Source organism: Narcine bancroftii, chromosome 10, assembly GCF_036971445.1.
Source record: "Narcine bancroftii isolate sNarBan1 chromosome 10, sNarBan1.hap1, whole genome shotgun sequence".
Classification (NCBI taxonomy): Eukaryota; Metazoa; Chordata; class Chondrichthyes; order Torpediniformes; family Narcinidae; genus Narcine; species Narcine bancroftii.
Genome location: NC_091478.1, coordinates 58,462,184 through 58,477,968, shown reverse-complemented (window position 1 = coordinate 58,477,968; position 15,785 = coordinate 58,462,184). Strand labels below are relative to the sequence as shown.

General features: G+C 41.7%; 1 protein-coding gene across 7 annotated transcripts in view; it reads left to right on the top strand.

Annotated features, from left to right (window-relative positions):
- The window catches only part of vac14 (vac14 homolog (S. cerevisiae)), a 416,406-nt gene that overhangs the window by 23,645 nt on the left and 376,976 nt on the right, over positions 1 to 15,785 (top strand). For all 7 annotated transcript variants that reach the window (XM_069901003.1, XM_069900996.1, XM_069900997.1 and 4 more), the window contains exon 3: positions 11,302 to 11,452. In XM_069901003.1, the coding sequence (XP_069757104.1) occupies positions 11,302 to 11,452 (151 nt within the window). The remainder of the gene's footprint in view (positions 1 to 11,301; positions 11,453 to 15,785) is intronic.

The following is a 15,785-nucleotide window of genomic DNA, read 5'->3' as shown; positions in this document are numbered from 1 at the left end:
ACAATGAACCTCCTGCACAGTGTTTGATGAATGAGCACAACTGTAGCTTGGGGTTCCCTGGGCAAAGGAGAGGAGGGAAAGAGAACAAGTCAAATTCCATTTCCTCTCACAGCCTTCACACTATGATCAGTTTACCCTTAACGTCTGACCTAAATTGTCTCCAATTTCTTGACTTGGGAATTGCTCTTTGCATGTACCCAATATTAATCGTCCATCCAATGCAGCTGTCTCGTCAGCTGCCACGGGTGAAATTACCTCTTCAAACCTCTTGAACTCCGCCTCACCACCTCCTTCAACATCCTTCCTCAAACCTACCCCATTGATTGAGGTTAATGCAGCACAATGATGGGGTTTAGTCTGAGAGGTATCCTGGTGTAGTTTATTATTTTATAGGTTCAACACAGGTGCCAGTTGTCAGTCGTGACAGTTCCAACTGTGTGTCAACAGGGTGACACGGTGGCACAGCTTGTGGAGCAGCTGCCTTGAGACACCGGAGAGCTGGATATAATTCCAACCTCGGGTACCGTGTGTGTGGGATTTCTACCTCTCTGTCACTATGGGTTTTGTTCAGATTTTTTTTCCTCCAGGATCTCAAAGATGTACAAGCTAGTAGGTTAATTGGTGACTGTAAGTTTCCCCTAAAATGTAACCGATGTGGGCAGAGAAATTGCAGGTGGTGTTTAGTGTGGCCAAGTGTTGCACTTTGGGAGGAAATATATAAGGGGAAAGTATACATTTTAATGGCAGGACTCTTATCATCTGAGAGTCCTCAGCTTATTGAAAGTGACCACCAAGTTGATAAGTTAGTGTTGAAGGTGTATGGTATGCATTGGATGGGGCATTGAGTACAAACGTAAGGAGGTCATATCAAACTTTGGTTAAGCGCCGCCATTCTGGTCCCCCCATTGTAGGAAGGATGTGGAGGTTTTAGAAAGGGTACAGAAGAGGTTTACCAGGATGTTGCTGATTTGGAGGGTATGAGTTATGGGGAGAGATTGGACAAAGTCGGTTTACTTTCTCCGGAGTGTAGGGGACTGAAGGGAGGTTTATAAAATCATGAGAGGCATTTAGGGGTGGATTGTCAGAATCTTTTCCCTGGGGTAAAGTTTCATGCACAAGAGGATGTGCATTTAAGGGGAGTGGGAGAACGTTTAAATGAAATGAACAGACCAAACATTTTACACAGAGAGTGGTGGGTGCCTGGACCAGGCTGTCAGGAATAGTTTTGGTGTCAGATACAATAGTAATGTTTAAGAGGCTTCAAGGTAGACACATGAATATGAAAGGGAAGGAGGGATATCCATCAAATGTAAGCAGAAGAGATTTTGCTTGATTTGGACATCATTTAGACTGAAGGATCTATTCTTGCACTGTTCTGTTCTATGTTCTAGCTTTTGTAGGTGAGAGGTTGAAATGGGGGAATTGTGTAGAGAATTTAGAAAGTGTAAATGGGTGGTTGTTGGTCACCGTGAATTTGGTTGGAGCGAAGAGCCTGTTTCCATCCTGTCTCTAATGTTGGCAAGGCTCATAGATGGAATAGATCAGGTCAGGTCTCCCAGCAAGACTCAGACCTCTGGTAGTGAATGATGGAGGTTGCAGGGCAGAAATAAAATGCAATGGTAACTGTTGTGCATGGAAGACAAGAGGCCGGGCAAAATCAAATGATAAAATGGTTGCAGGGAAAAGAGAGTGGTAACAGACTGAGGAGAAAACGAGTGCCGAGAATAGTTCTTCTCTTCTCTCACCCACACAGCAACCACCAAACTTCTCCATGCCTATGTGTGTGCATGTCTTTGCCCCACCTTCAGCAGCTGTGGATCCAGCTGAAGAGATCTTTGTGCCATGGAATGGACTAATTCTTCACGTGACTTTCCACTGTGGAGTCAGTCATCAAGGTCTGCACTGTTTATTGTGGTGTCGTGATGGAAAACGTACAGTGCACTCGTCCAATATCTGACCAATTGAGGTGAAAATGTTATGAGGTTGTCAGAACAGTCTAAACTTGTGTATAGAGCACCAGTTGCAGAGTACAGTATGACCATGAAAAGGAGGGCCGGTTAGCACTATGCAATGGCAGCATGAGACTGTGGGGTTAACTGTGCTTTTGACGTGCGAGCATATGGTGCTGGACTTTAGTTTCTCAGGAAGTAAGGCATTAACCTCTTCACTTCGCTTCCTTATTTCTGGGACAAAACCATAGTTCTGCTGATTTATGCTTCTGGCTCTGTGATATTGAATGTGTTGCATGTAATATAATGCATGAGCCAAATGTAAGATTATTGGTGTCGGTTACTGGTTCGGAGTAATTTTAAATGATAATAGAATGTAACATTGTAAAGCCTTTAGTTAATTGTGCTGTCTCTACCTCTTCATCCTATCGTACTGATATAAATACACAAATGTAGACTCATTTGTTCACTTAATGTCTTACAAGATCCTGATGCTGTTTAGAGTACAGAACCCTGATGAATGGGCCCCTGTTAACTGTAAGATTAAAGAAAGAAAAATACACAGAAGACTATTTTTTTTAAATTGTTGGATGCATTAACATTAACTTGCACCCTCAGGTGGGTTAAATTTAAAAAAAATTAAATTTAGACATACAGCACGTTAACAGGCTATTTTGGCCCTCGAGTCCATGCCGCCCAATTTACACTCCATGGACCTCCACCCCTGGTATGTTTTGGATGGTGGGAGGAAACCAGTGCCCCCGAGGGAAACCCATGCAGATACAGGGAAGAACATACAAGCTCCTTACAGAGAATGCAGGATTCTGCATTCCGTTCTTGATCGCTGGCATTGTAGAGGCGTTGCGCTAACCGCTACGCCAACCATGCAGGTTCGACTGATAGTTTTGAACATAACCTGGGTAGTAAGAGTAAATGGGTAACACACTGGCGAGAGACATTTATTGGGGTTACATTTGATTGTGAGTTCATGGGAGATACATACACGACACATGATGCTATTGGATAGCAGTAAAATATGAAAGTTTGCCAAAGCCGTGATTGAAGTAAAAGCATAGTATTGTGCTGGAAAAACTCAGCACGTCAAACAGTGTGCAGTCAGGGACAGGAATTCTGGTGACTGAGATTACTACAAGCAAGTTATTCCATTGAACCTTTTCTTTCTCACTTTGTCTATGTTTTGGATTAGGGTCTGCTCACTGAACAAGACCAGGATCTGGCTTCACACTATTCTGCTGATCCATATGCATTAATTCCCTCTGTCATTCTGGAATTTAGTGAGATGATCATTTTTGGATTGATTCCAATTCCATTCATATTGTGCCGTTTATAGAATTGGACAGCACAGAAGGAAGTTATTCTCCTGTTATGCCTGTGCCACTCATTTGAAAGAGTCGGGGTAGTTCCTCTTCCTTCTCCCACGTGGCCATATGAAGTTTTCCTTTTTTTTGTCTTCATTCTGGGATCCAGAGTTTGAAAACCTGTATCGGAGCCACTGTCACAACTGTATTCCGACCTTGATGTTATCATCTGGCTTCAGGATTATCTCTGTTTACTGGCTGCACTAAACCACAATGCATGTCTTGGCTATCTCTGTTTGTGGTTGCTTTGTTGGCCTCCAGGCCGCTCTCTTCTTTGGTAACACTGAATTGCATAAATAAGCACATTTATCCGATTAAAATATAAAAGAGTAGACTCGCTTGAATCATGTCAAATCATGAGGGAGGATACGAATTGGGTTCTTTGTCTGAGAATATAGCTCCAGAGGTCATTATTTAAAAGTAAGAGAGGTCAATATTTATGCAAAAGAGGAGTCAGAATTCTTAGTAAAACACAAAAATGCTGGAGGAACTCAGCGGGCCATTGGAGGTAAAGATATATAACGAATGTTTTGGGCCTGAGCCTTTCTTCAAGGTATCTCTTCTCAGTGTTGTTAGCCTTTGGAACTTTTCCTCAAAGGGCAATGGGAGTATCTTTGAATATTTTTAAGGCAGAGGTAGTCAACACCCTGATCAGCATGGTTTTCATGTTAGAACATGGTGGTGCAGCTGGAGGCACTGTAACAACAGTGCTGGCGCTGACCTGTGAGGAATGGCTCCGACATAGGACTGTTTCTACCTTGAAGCCTCTGAAGCGCTACTATTGTATTTGCTTCCAAAACTATTCCTGACAGCCCAGTCCAGGACATCGGACTGTTCCTGCGGGATCCAACTTGGAAGACTAGTTGGGGTCCCGAATGGTGGTGAGGGAAGAGGTGTGGGTGCAAGTGGAGCATTTCCTGCAGTCACAGGGGTAGGTACCAAGGGGATGATCACTGGAGAGGGAGGAGTGAACAAGGGAGTCACAGAGGGAGCAGTCCTTGTGGAAGGCGGAGAGGGGATGAGAGGGGAATATGTGTCCAATGGTGGGATTATGCACTGCTAGACTGAGACCACCTACAAAATGGAGGAACAACAGCTTCGAACTTGGCACCCTCCAACCGGATGACATTAATATCGACTTCTCTGGCTTTCGTTAAACCACCCTCCCTCCAGCTCTGTCTCACCCTTCCCTTTCTCCTATTGCACAGGCATGTTAAATTCTCATCTCGCCCCTTATCATATCCAATTAAAACCTTTTGTTGGGCTGGATTCCTCCCTCAGCCTGAATTCTAAGATTTTCTGAGATTTCCTGCTTTTGATTCATTCTTTTTATTCCTTGAAGAAGGGCTCAGGCCTGAGACATTATCAATATATCTTTGCCTTTTTTGAATGCTGAAAGATCGGCAGAGTTCCTCCAGTGTTTGTGTTTTTAGGCAAAAATGGCTGAATGGACTACTCTGATATGGTATGTATAAATAGTGTGTGAGCATAAAGACATTTGTCTCACAGACCCACAACACCTCCTCATTAGTCAGGAAGGTGCAGCAGTGCCTACACTTTTTAAGGAGGTTGAGGAGGGCAAGACCACTGCCCCCATCTTGACACCATTTACTGGAGCACAATGGAGAGTGTCCTGTCTGGCTGCATCATTGTGTGGCTGCAAAGTGTCGGACCAGAAGTCAACACAGATCATCAAAAAGCACAAGAAGATCACTGGGGTCTTCCTTTTCCCTATTTGACAACATTTACCAGGAGCATTGCTTAAATCAGGCTCAAAGTATAGAAGACCCTTTCCATTTTGCACACAGTATCTTTGACCTGTAATCACGAAGGAGGTATAGGAACATCAAAATCAGGGAGGGCAGGCTGGGAAATAGCTTCTTTCCACAGGCTGTGACATTGATGAACCAAGTAAATCATTCCAAAATAAAACCCCTGTAATCTGGAATTCAAGCAAAAAAAAATGTTAATAAAAGTTGAAAATTGTAAAAGTTAATATTCTCAGAAGTAACACTTAAACCTATGGTGAAGATGGGAGCAAGTATTTAAGACAGCAGAGGGTCTTGGTCATGCCCCACCCACAGCAGCTGTTTAGAATAAAGTTGTATTTGAATAAAATGGCATCTCCCAGGATGAAGAGCTGGGAGATGCCGCTCACCATTGGGGTGACTCTCTCAAAGTGTCTCCTTATTAAGTAATAATATACTAATCCCTAGCTTGGGGGAGGGGATAATTATGATGCTATTGTTTGTCTTTTGTCCCCTCCATGGAGGGGATGGAACCCACAAATGCAGCGTCGGTCAAATGTTTTCAAAGAATGAAAGTAAAGTAAAATGCTTTCAGGTTTATATTTCACATTCAGATTTATTGTTAGAGTACCTCCATGACAAATGAAGTTAGTTCACTGTAAGTACAGTATCATATTTTTGCCTTTTAAACTGTTTATTCTTAATGCAGGTGTATTAATTAGGCATTGTAAGTATGAGTCTCAAGCAACCAGAAAACTCACTGAGCTACCAATCCTCAAAGTTGCTGGATACCATGGATTTTACTGTGTATTTATTGTAAATTGTATCTTCATATCTTATATGTGACTGCTAGGTACTGTTTTTGTGTGTGTATGTGTGTGCACTGTGATCCAGAGGAATGCAGTTTTGTCGGGTTTATCATGCAGTCAGATGATAAACTTGAAGCTGAAAATCTCAAAATTGACATCCATGTTAATGTGTTGCATTTATAGAGTGTCCTTCATCTCACTAAGGCTTTTGAAACAACTAAGAGCACATCTTCCATCTACAGAAATGCGGGTTTCAATGTACAAGTGATGAATGTTGGCCATCTTTCTTGCTGATTCCTTTCTGTCCAGAACTTCCAACAGATATGTTGGGCATAGGATCCAGAAAATTGCTCTGGTTGTGGTAAACTGAGACCACTACAAGTGTTTGTAATTTTCCTTCTGCGGGGAAAAACTGCATGCATGTTGCCTTGCCAAATGTGGACTAGTTATGTTTGACTGGCAACCATGTGGCAGTACTCTGAGGATATAGAACTCTATTAAGTCAAGCAGTGTAAAATCAATCTATTTCCAGATTTTTAGACAAATCTATTATAAGACACAGAAATGCTGCAGAAACTCAGCAGGACTTATAGCACCCATTGGGTGTAAAGATATATAATTGGCATTTCAGGCCTGAGCCCTTGAAGAAATGTCAGTTCTATATCTTTAACTCCTATGGACACTGCAAGACCTGCTGAGTTTCTCCAGCATTTCTGTTTTTTTACTACAATCACGTTTCAATTCATTGCATTGTAGATTTCAGATTTGTTGTCAGAGTACACACATGACATCTTTTTCTGTGGGCAAGACAGATTTGCCACTAATTGGTAATACATAAAAATGTACAAAATGTACACATGTAAACAAATAAAGAAATATACACAGATGATGAAATGTAAACAACTACAATACAGAGAGAATTTTAAAAAATCAATAAAGTGCACAAGTAAGAGTCCTTAAATGATTCCCCAGTTAAATCTGAGGAGGTGGAGGGGGAGCACCTGTTCCTGAACCTGGTGGTGCGAGTCTTGTGGCACCTACACCTCTTTCCTGATGGCAGCAGTGAGAACTGAGTGAGTGATGGGTGGTGTGGATCCTTGATGATTGCTGCTGTTCTCTAACGGTAGCATTCCCTGTAGATGTTCTCAATGGTGGGAGGGTTTTACCTGTGATGTCCTGGAACTTGGTTGCTGATGGTTTGGACTGATGATTGTGTGGCTGTGGAGGCTGCAGGAGCACTGGAGGCAAATCCATGGATGCTCAGTGACTTGGTGGGGGGGGGGGCGGGTGGGGTGGAGCTCTCTTTTGCTTCTCTTTCTCTGATGTCAGGCAATTTTTGCTGAGGACAAATCTATGTCTGCCTTACGGAAGACGAAGGAAATTTCATGTAATATGTTCCCTGTTTTATTATATGGCAATAACAGAAACTTGGACCCTGCCAGTCCTGCTCTCCCATCAACCGAGCTCCTATAACATCACAATCCTATGCGCCAATGCATGCTCTGAGTTCATCGCTCTTTTCTCTCAGGCTTCTTGTATTACAATGACTGCAGTTTAGCCAATCAGACCTTCCTTACTTCCTGTGTGGCCTGCTCACTGCACCTACCCTCACCTCCATATTTGCTTCAATTTCCTTATCCAGCGCACTACTACTACTTTGTAATCCACCACCCTGCCAGGCTCATTTTAACCTTTCCAAGTTGCTCGAGAGATTATGCACCCTGCCGGGATATTCGTCCCCTTCCAGCTCAAGTGCAATTTGTCCCTCTTGCATGGTTTACTCTGCCCTGGAAGAGATGCCAGTGTTCCAGGAAATTAAACCCCTCCCACCTCTTCAGCCACCGGTTCATTTGATGTCCTCCCATTCATACCTTTGCTGGGAGTAATTTCGGGATTACAACCCCTGCCCAGGGGATGTCTAAATCAAAAATTTTATATTCAGTCCCAAAAAAGATCCTCTCCTTTCAAAATTGTCCTTGGAATTACCTACATCTATTTGCTAACCCTTTGGAATTTTGTTTTAATTTAATTTTAATGAAATACAACATGGTAAGAGTGCCTTCAAGCCCACACTGCCCAAATGCACCAGTTACTCCACAAACCCTGTACATTTTTGGAGGATGGGAGGAAATTGAATCACCCAGAGCAAACCTTTGCAAACATGGGGAGAACGTACAAACTCCTTATAGACAGCGGCAGATTTGAATCTGAATTGCTGGCACTGTTATAGCATTGTGCCAACTTCGCTGCCTTCAATGTATGAGTCATTCTTGCACTGAGTCATCGTGTAATTCTGTAGATGTTGGGTTAATACTACTCTGGTGTACTGGCATAATGATTAATTTGGGTTTGTGGAAATTGCCTTCTGTGCTGAAACTGCTGAGCAGCATCTTCTGAAAAACATTTACTCAATGTTCCAGTGCAGACCATAATCTAATGTGGAAAGTTCAGATTTATTTTCAGACCACATACGACCCGGAGATTCTTTTTCCTGTGGGCGCGGCAAAATTTCTACTTATCAGTAACTCAAGAAGAAAGACGCATGTACAAAAGAGAGAAATGTAAACTAAGAATTGTATACAAACAAACTGTACAATACAGAAAAAAATAAATATTCAGTAATAAATAATGTACAAAATAAGACCCCTTAAATGAGTCTCTGATGGAGTCTGTCTGATGGTGGAGGGGTAGCATCTGTTCCTGAACCTGGAGGCTCCTAGATCTCTTTCCTGATAGTTGCGAGAACAGAGCATGTGCTTAGTGCTGTGGATCCTTGATAATTGCTGCTGCTCTCGGGGCGCCAGTGCTCCATGTAGATTTCTCGATGGTGGAGTTACTTTTGCCTGTGATGTACTGGGTTGTGTCTACTACCTTTCCGCTCAGCTGTCCCTATATCAGACCGTGATGCAGCCAGTCAGCACACTTTTCACTCCACATCTGTAAACGTTTGCCAAGGTTTCTACTGTCGCACAAAACTGCCGCAAACCCCTGAAGAAGTAGAGGCGCTGACGTGCTTTCTTCACGATGACATTAGTGTGTTGGGTCTTTCAAGATAGTGTGTCCCTGACATTTAAATTTGCTCACCCTCTCCACCTCTGATCCCCCAATGATCACTGGATCGCACACCTTTGGTTTTCCTTCCTGAAGTTCAAATCATTCCCTTCCTGAATTCAAAAGCATTTAAACTGAATTGAGACTATTTGCTTTGATTGGACAAACACCTCTGGACTTTCATCAAGTGCTGATGATGCTTCATATTTCAAAATGTGCTTATTTTGTTGGCTGTTTCTGAAGCCTCTTTCATAGCTACAGATTTGATGGGAGCAAATAGTATTTTATGTTTGAGGAAGTCTCAAAACTTTCTTTTTTTTGGGAATATTTTATTTATAATAAACACATGCATAGATACAGTTTTCATATATCAAAATAGTCTACAAAGAAAATGATTAATACATGTTGAATTAATATATAAAAAGAGGGAAAAAAGAAAAGCCTCCCCCAAACCCCCCCTACCTACCGGAAAAAAACAAAAACTACAAAAAATATAATAAAACACTAATATACTAAAATAATAAGAATACATATTGATTTGGATTGCTCTTGGAAACACTCGAGAATTTCACATAAAAACATTTCCACAGAAAGGTAGTTCATTAAGGGAAGACTTCATGAAACCGGAGGAATCAAAGGAATTATAAATAAATTTAAACCTTCTGTTTTAATACTGGCTCCAAATCTGTAAAAAAAAAGTGTTTACCCCTCAAATTACACGTAATTTTTTCTAATGGAATACAACTTTGAATTTCTGTTTGCCATCTTCCTAATGTTAAAGAGACATCAGATTTCCAAGTAACACCAATACACTTTCTTGTTATTACCAGAGCTAATTTAGCAAATTTTAATTGAGAATTTGATAAATCTAGTTTAGGAATTATATTTCCCAAATTTCCCAACAAAAATCATTCTGGATTTAACAGAAAAACAACACCAGTTACTTGTAAAAAAAATTACTAATAGAAATCCAAAATGGTTTAACTTTTGAACAAGACCAAGTTGAACATAAAAATGATCCAATCACTACACCTAAAACATCAATCTGAAATATCTGATTTCCATTTATTCAGTTTTTGAGGTGTAAAATATAGTTGTAAAAAATTATATTGAAGCAACTTGTATCTTACATTAATTATATTAATCATAATAACTTTACACAAATTTTGCATTGTCTGTTGATCTATTTAAATCTCGTTCCCATCTTTCCTTTGACCTATAAGCAAAGGAGGAAAAACCCAACACCCAACCCCAACCAACCAATTTTCCCCTGCAACCGCTGCAACCGTGTCTGCCTGTCCCGCATCGGACTTGTCAGCCACAAACGAGCCTGCAGCTGACGTGGACTTTTTACCCCCTCCATAAATCTTCGTCCGCGAAGCCAAGTCAAAGAAAAAAGAAGATAAACCTAATTTAGACATTTTCTCCTGTAATTCCATGTATACTAATGAAATAAATTTCTTAATAATTCCTTCAAGCTTGGTATTTATTCCTCTCTCTTAGGTGGAATAAGGTCAGCATGGTCTTTAGCAGGTCTTGAAGAGTTAATTTCCAGTTAATCAAGAAGACAAATGGAAATTTTGACCTTCATTGTTAGAGAGACTGAATATAAGGACCGGGAGGTTATGCTGCATGTGGCACAGGGTACTGGTGAGAACTGCGTGCATTTCTGGTCCCCTTGAAGAAGGATGTACAATCCTTGGAGATGGTGCAGAGGAGATTCACCAAGTTGATTCCAGAAATGATGGGATTTGGTCATAAGGATGAAGAAGGATCTTATAGGGACACATAAAATTTTGAAAGGAATAGGTAGGAGAGAAACAGGAAAGTTGTTTCCTTTTGCAGGTAAGACTAGAACTGGGGGACGTAGCCTCAAGATTCAGGGGTGTAGATTTAACATAGATAAGGAGGAACTGCTTCTCCAAGAGAGTAGTGAATCTACAGAATTATCCGCCCAAGGAAGCAGCAGAGTCAACCTCACTACATGTATCTAATACACAACTAGATTTTTGAGGAATGGGGAATTAAGTGTTGTGTGAAACTGGTGGATAAATGGAACTAAATCCATGGCCAGATCCGCCATGTTCTTATTGAATGGTGGAGCAAGCTCAGCGGGCCAGATGGCCAATCCCTCCTTCTATTTGTTCCATTCTTATGTGAGCTGAGATACTGGTTGTCAGTGAAACGAAAGGGGGGGGAATTTTCTCAATCATTTCTGTTGCCTCTCGAGTGGACTGTTGCACTGACTGGTCAATCCTTTTCTTTAAGAGGTCAACACTTTTGGAAGGGAGGATATAAGGTGGGGAAAATAAATAACAATGATTCTACGTGGTTGAGTAATCTTGAATTTTATCCTATCTTTCAGACTGGTGCGAGAGTTTGTAGCACAGAATAACATTGGACAAATAAAGCATGTAATCCAGATCCTGTCGCAGGAATTTGCACTATCGCAACATCCCCACAGCCGCAAGGGTGGGCTGATTGGTCTTGCTGCTTGTTCCATCGCTCTTGGCAAGGTGGGTCACGTGCAACTTACAATAAGCCTATGGCAGTTCACTGGAACTTGTTTAAAGCCCTTCAGCCTGATGATTCTTTGCTCACTGACAACCTCTTTTTAGTTAAACAAGAAACTCTGCAGATGGTGGGGTTGGGAGCAATACACGACCATGCTGGAGAAGCTCAGTAGATCACGCAGCATCCAAAACTTCAGGTGAGACCCTTGGTCAGGAAGGTTTGACCCTTTCTTTCCCTATGGATGCCATGCGACCTCCTGAGTTTCACCAGCATGATGATGTATTGCAAACTTCTTTCAAGCCCGGTCACTGGAGATGATTCATGCTTCTAACACTACTGCCATCGTTTGGTTTTCTACTCTCTGCCATCAATGCACTTAAACTTTGAGTACAAGCTATGTTTACTTATAAAGGTGAAAATTTCATGGATCTCAGATAGTGAAAATAAATGTGTTTTCAGTGCATTGGATGATTGATTTTCAATCTTCTCACTTAAAATTTTGCAAACACACATCTTTAATTGAGTGACCATATCTGACTTGCCTCTGAAGAGCATAGAACCCATATTTTTGCTCCAGTAAGCCTTACTTAATATGCATTGAGTTGAACCTGCAGCTTCACGGTTTACAGAGTTGGAATTTTAACATCTTAATTATTTCAATGTTCCTCACTGACACCTCAATGGCAGCCGTGCCCTTTGTAAAAGAGACGCCAATTGCCTAATTTAAATGGAAATATACGACTTTTTGCAAATACCATTTTTTCCCTCTCTCTCACATGCACATTCACCTTTTCTTATCATTGTCAAAACATAAATTTATGATGGGGATAAAAATGAAAGAAGCAGGAAAATTGTTTCCATGGTAGGTGAGGATATAGTCTCAAGATGTGGGGGAATAGGTTTAGGACAGAGATAGAAACATAGAAACATAGAAGATAGGAGCAGGAGTAGGTCATTCGACCCTTCGAGCTTGCTTCGCCATTCAACGAGATCATGGCTGATCTTAAAGTTCAGTACCCCGTCCCCGCCTTCTCTCCGTAACCTTTAATACCCTTATACTGAAGAAATATATCTAATTCCCTCTTAAATATATTTAATGAACCTGCCTCTACTGCCCTCTGTGGCAATGAATTCCACAGATTCACCACCCTCTGGGTAAAGAAATTCCTCCTCATCTCGGTCCTAAATGGTTTGCCTATTATCCTCAAACCATGGCCCCGGGTTCTGGATTTTCCCATCATTGGAAACATTGTCCAATCCTGCCAGAATTTTATATGTCTCTATGAGATCCCCTCTCAATCTTCTAAACTCCAGCGAGTACAATCCCAATTTGCACAATCTTTCCTCATAAGTCATTCCTGCCATTCCAGGTATCAGCCTGGTGAATCGCCTCTGCACTCCCTCCATTGCAAGAACATCCTTCCTTAGATAAGGTGACCAAAACTGCACACAATACTCCAGGTGTGGTCTCACCAAGGCCCTGTACAGCTGCAGTAAGGTATCCTTGTTCCTATACTCAAACCCTCTTGATATGAAGGCCAACATACCATTTGCCTTTTTAACCGCCTGCTGTACCTGCATGCTCGCCTTCAGAGACTGATGTACAAGTACCCCTAGGTCTCTCTGCACTTCCCCATCTCTTAATCTATTGCCATTCAAATAGTAATCTGCCCTCCGGTTTGTATTACCAAAGTGGATAACCTCACATTTATCCACATTGTAGTGCATTTGCCATGGATCTGCCCAGTCCCTCAATTTATCCAAATCACACTGGAGCTTCCTGAACCCCTCTTCCGTGCACACAACCCCTCCTAGCTCAGTGTCATCTGCAAATTTGGAGATATTACATCCAATCCCCTCATCCAGATCATTAATGTAAATTGTGAACAGCTGGGGTCCCAGTCCAGTTCCCTGTGGTACCCCACTGGTCACCGCCTGCCACTCAGAAAATGAGCTATTTATCCCAACTCTCTGTCTTCTACCTGCCAGCCAGTTCTCAATCCACATCAATACTTTGCCCCCAATCCCATGAGCCTTGATTTTGGAAGCCAGTCGTTTATGCGGGACCTTATCGAAGGGCTTTTGGAAGTCCAGGTACACCACATCCACTGGCTCTCCCCCATCTATTTTACCTGTCACCATCTCAAAGAATTCCAATAGATTTGTCAAGCATGATTTACCTTTTGTAAATCCATGTTGACTCCGTCCGATCCCTTCTCTGCTAGTCATATGCTCCGCTATTACATCCTTAATAATGGATTCCATCATTTTTCCCACTACTGATGTAAGGCTCACAGGCCGATAATTCCCCGCTTTTTCTCTACCCCCCTTTTTAAATAGTGGGGTAACATTAGCTACCCTCCAATCCATGGGTACTGATCCTGAGTCTATCGAGTTCTGGAAAATAATTCTTAAAGCATCTGCTATCTGAATGGCCACTTCCTTGAGTACTCTAGGATGTAGATTATCAGGCCCTTGGGATTTATCTGCCTTCAATCCCATCAATTTCCCCAAGACCATGTCCTTAGAGATACTGATTTCTTTCAGTTCCTCCCTTGCATTAGTCTCTATGTTTCCCAACATCCTTGGGAGGTTATTTGTATCCTCTCTTGTAAAAACTGAACTAAAGTAAGAATTTAATTGGTCTGCCATTTCCTTATTCCCCATTATATATTCCCCTGATTCCGACTGCAAAGGACCTACTCTGGATTTCACCAATCTTTTCCTATTGACATATTTATAAAAGCTTTTGCAGTCGGTTTTTATATTTGCCGCAAGCTTACTTTCATAATTTATTTTTGCTCTCTTGATTAATCCCTTTGTCCTTCTTTGCTGCATCTTGAACTGCTCCCAGTCTTCAGTTGCGGTACTTTTTTTGGCCAATTGATATGCTCTCTCTTTGGACCCAATGCTGTCTCTAATTTCCCTTGTTATCCACGGTTGAGTCACCTTTTTTGGTTTATTTTTATGCCAAACCGGTATAAACGATTTTTGCAATTTCTCCATTAGATCTGTGAATGCTTTCCATTGTCTATCCACAGTCAACTCCCCCATAAACACCACCCAATCAATCTTACTCAACTCCCGTCTCATACCATCATAATTCCCTTTATTTAAATTCAGGACCTTAGTCTCGGTTTTAATTTCATCACTCTCCATGTCGAGTGAGAATTCGATCATATTGTGATCGCTCCTACCCAAAGGGCCTCGCACAACAAGATTGCTGATTAGCCCCTTATTATGCCCTTATCATTGCATAATACCCAATCTAAAATGGCCTGCTCCCGAGTTGGTTCCTCGACATATTGGTCTAGATAACCGTCCCGTAAACATTCAAGGAATTCCTCCTCCTCTGTATTTTTACCAATTTGACTAGTCCAATCTATATGCAAATGAAAGTCTCCCATGATGACAGCTGTTCCCTTATTGCACGCTTTTCTAATTTCTCTTTTAATGCCTTCCCTCACCTCTACACTACTATTTGGAGGCGTATATACCACCCCCACTTACGTTTTCCGCCCCTTGCTATTCCTCAGTTCTACCCATATAGATTCCGCATATTCTGAGTTAATATCCTTCCTGTCAATCGTGTCGGTCCCTTCTCTCACCATCAATACTACTCCACCCCCTTTTTTTTCTTGCCGATCCCTCCTAAATAGTGTATATCCCAGGATGTTAAGTTCCCAGGCTTGCCCACCCTGCAGCCATGTTTCTGTAATCCCAATCAAATCATATTTGTTTATCTCAATTTCCACAGCTAATTCATGATGAGGAGGAACTTTTTCCCCAGAGAATAGTGAATCTGTGAAATTCACCTCCCAAATGAAGCAGAAGAGGCTGCCTCATTTTTGTATTCAAGACACGGGTAGATTTTTCCACAGTGGAGAATTAAGGGTGATGGGCCCATGGAGCTGAATCCACTACCAGATCAGCCGTGGTCCTATTAAATGTTAGAGTGGATGTCTGACTCCTGCTCCTATTTCTGACCTTTTCATATTCCTCTAAGAATCAGAAAAGATTCCCCTCTTGACTAACCATCTCAAAAGCTGATCTGCACACTGAAATTTAAGCGGCACCAGTAATCCATGTACTTGAAGGAGCAAGCCGCCCAGCTCCTCAAGTCAGTTAATTAGGTCATGGCTGATTTGTAGCTTCCCTTTCAACCACTCAGCTCCTTAATCCTTGAAGCCTTCAGTCAGCAAATAAATTCAACAGTTAGTTATTTTCATCTGTCTTTAACCAAGACCTGTTTGAGAGAGAGAGAGTCAATTTCAGATTTGATGCCCTTTGTATTGAAAATTTGAAAGACAGCTTTGTTCCCATCTTAATGCACGT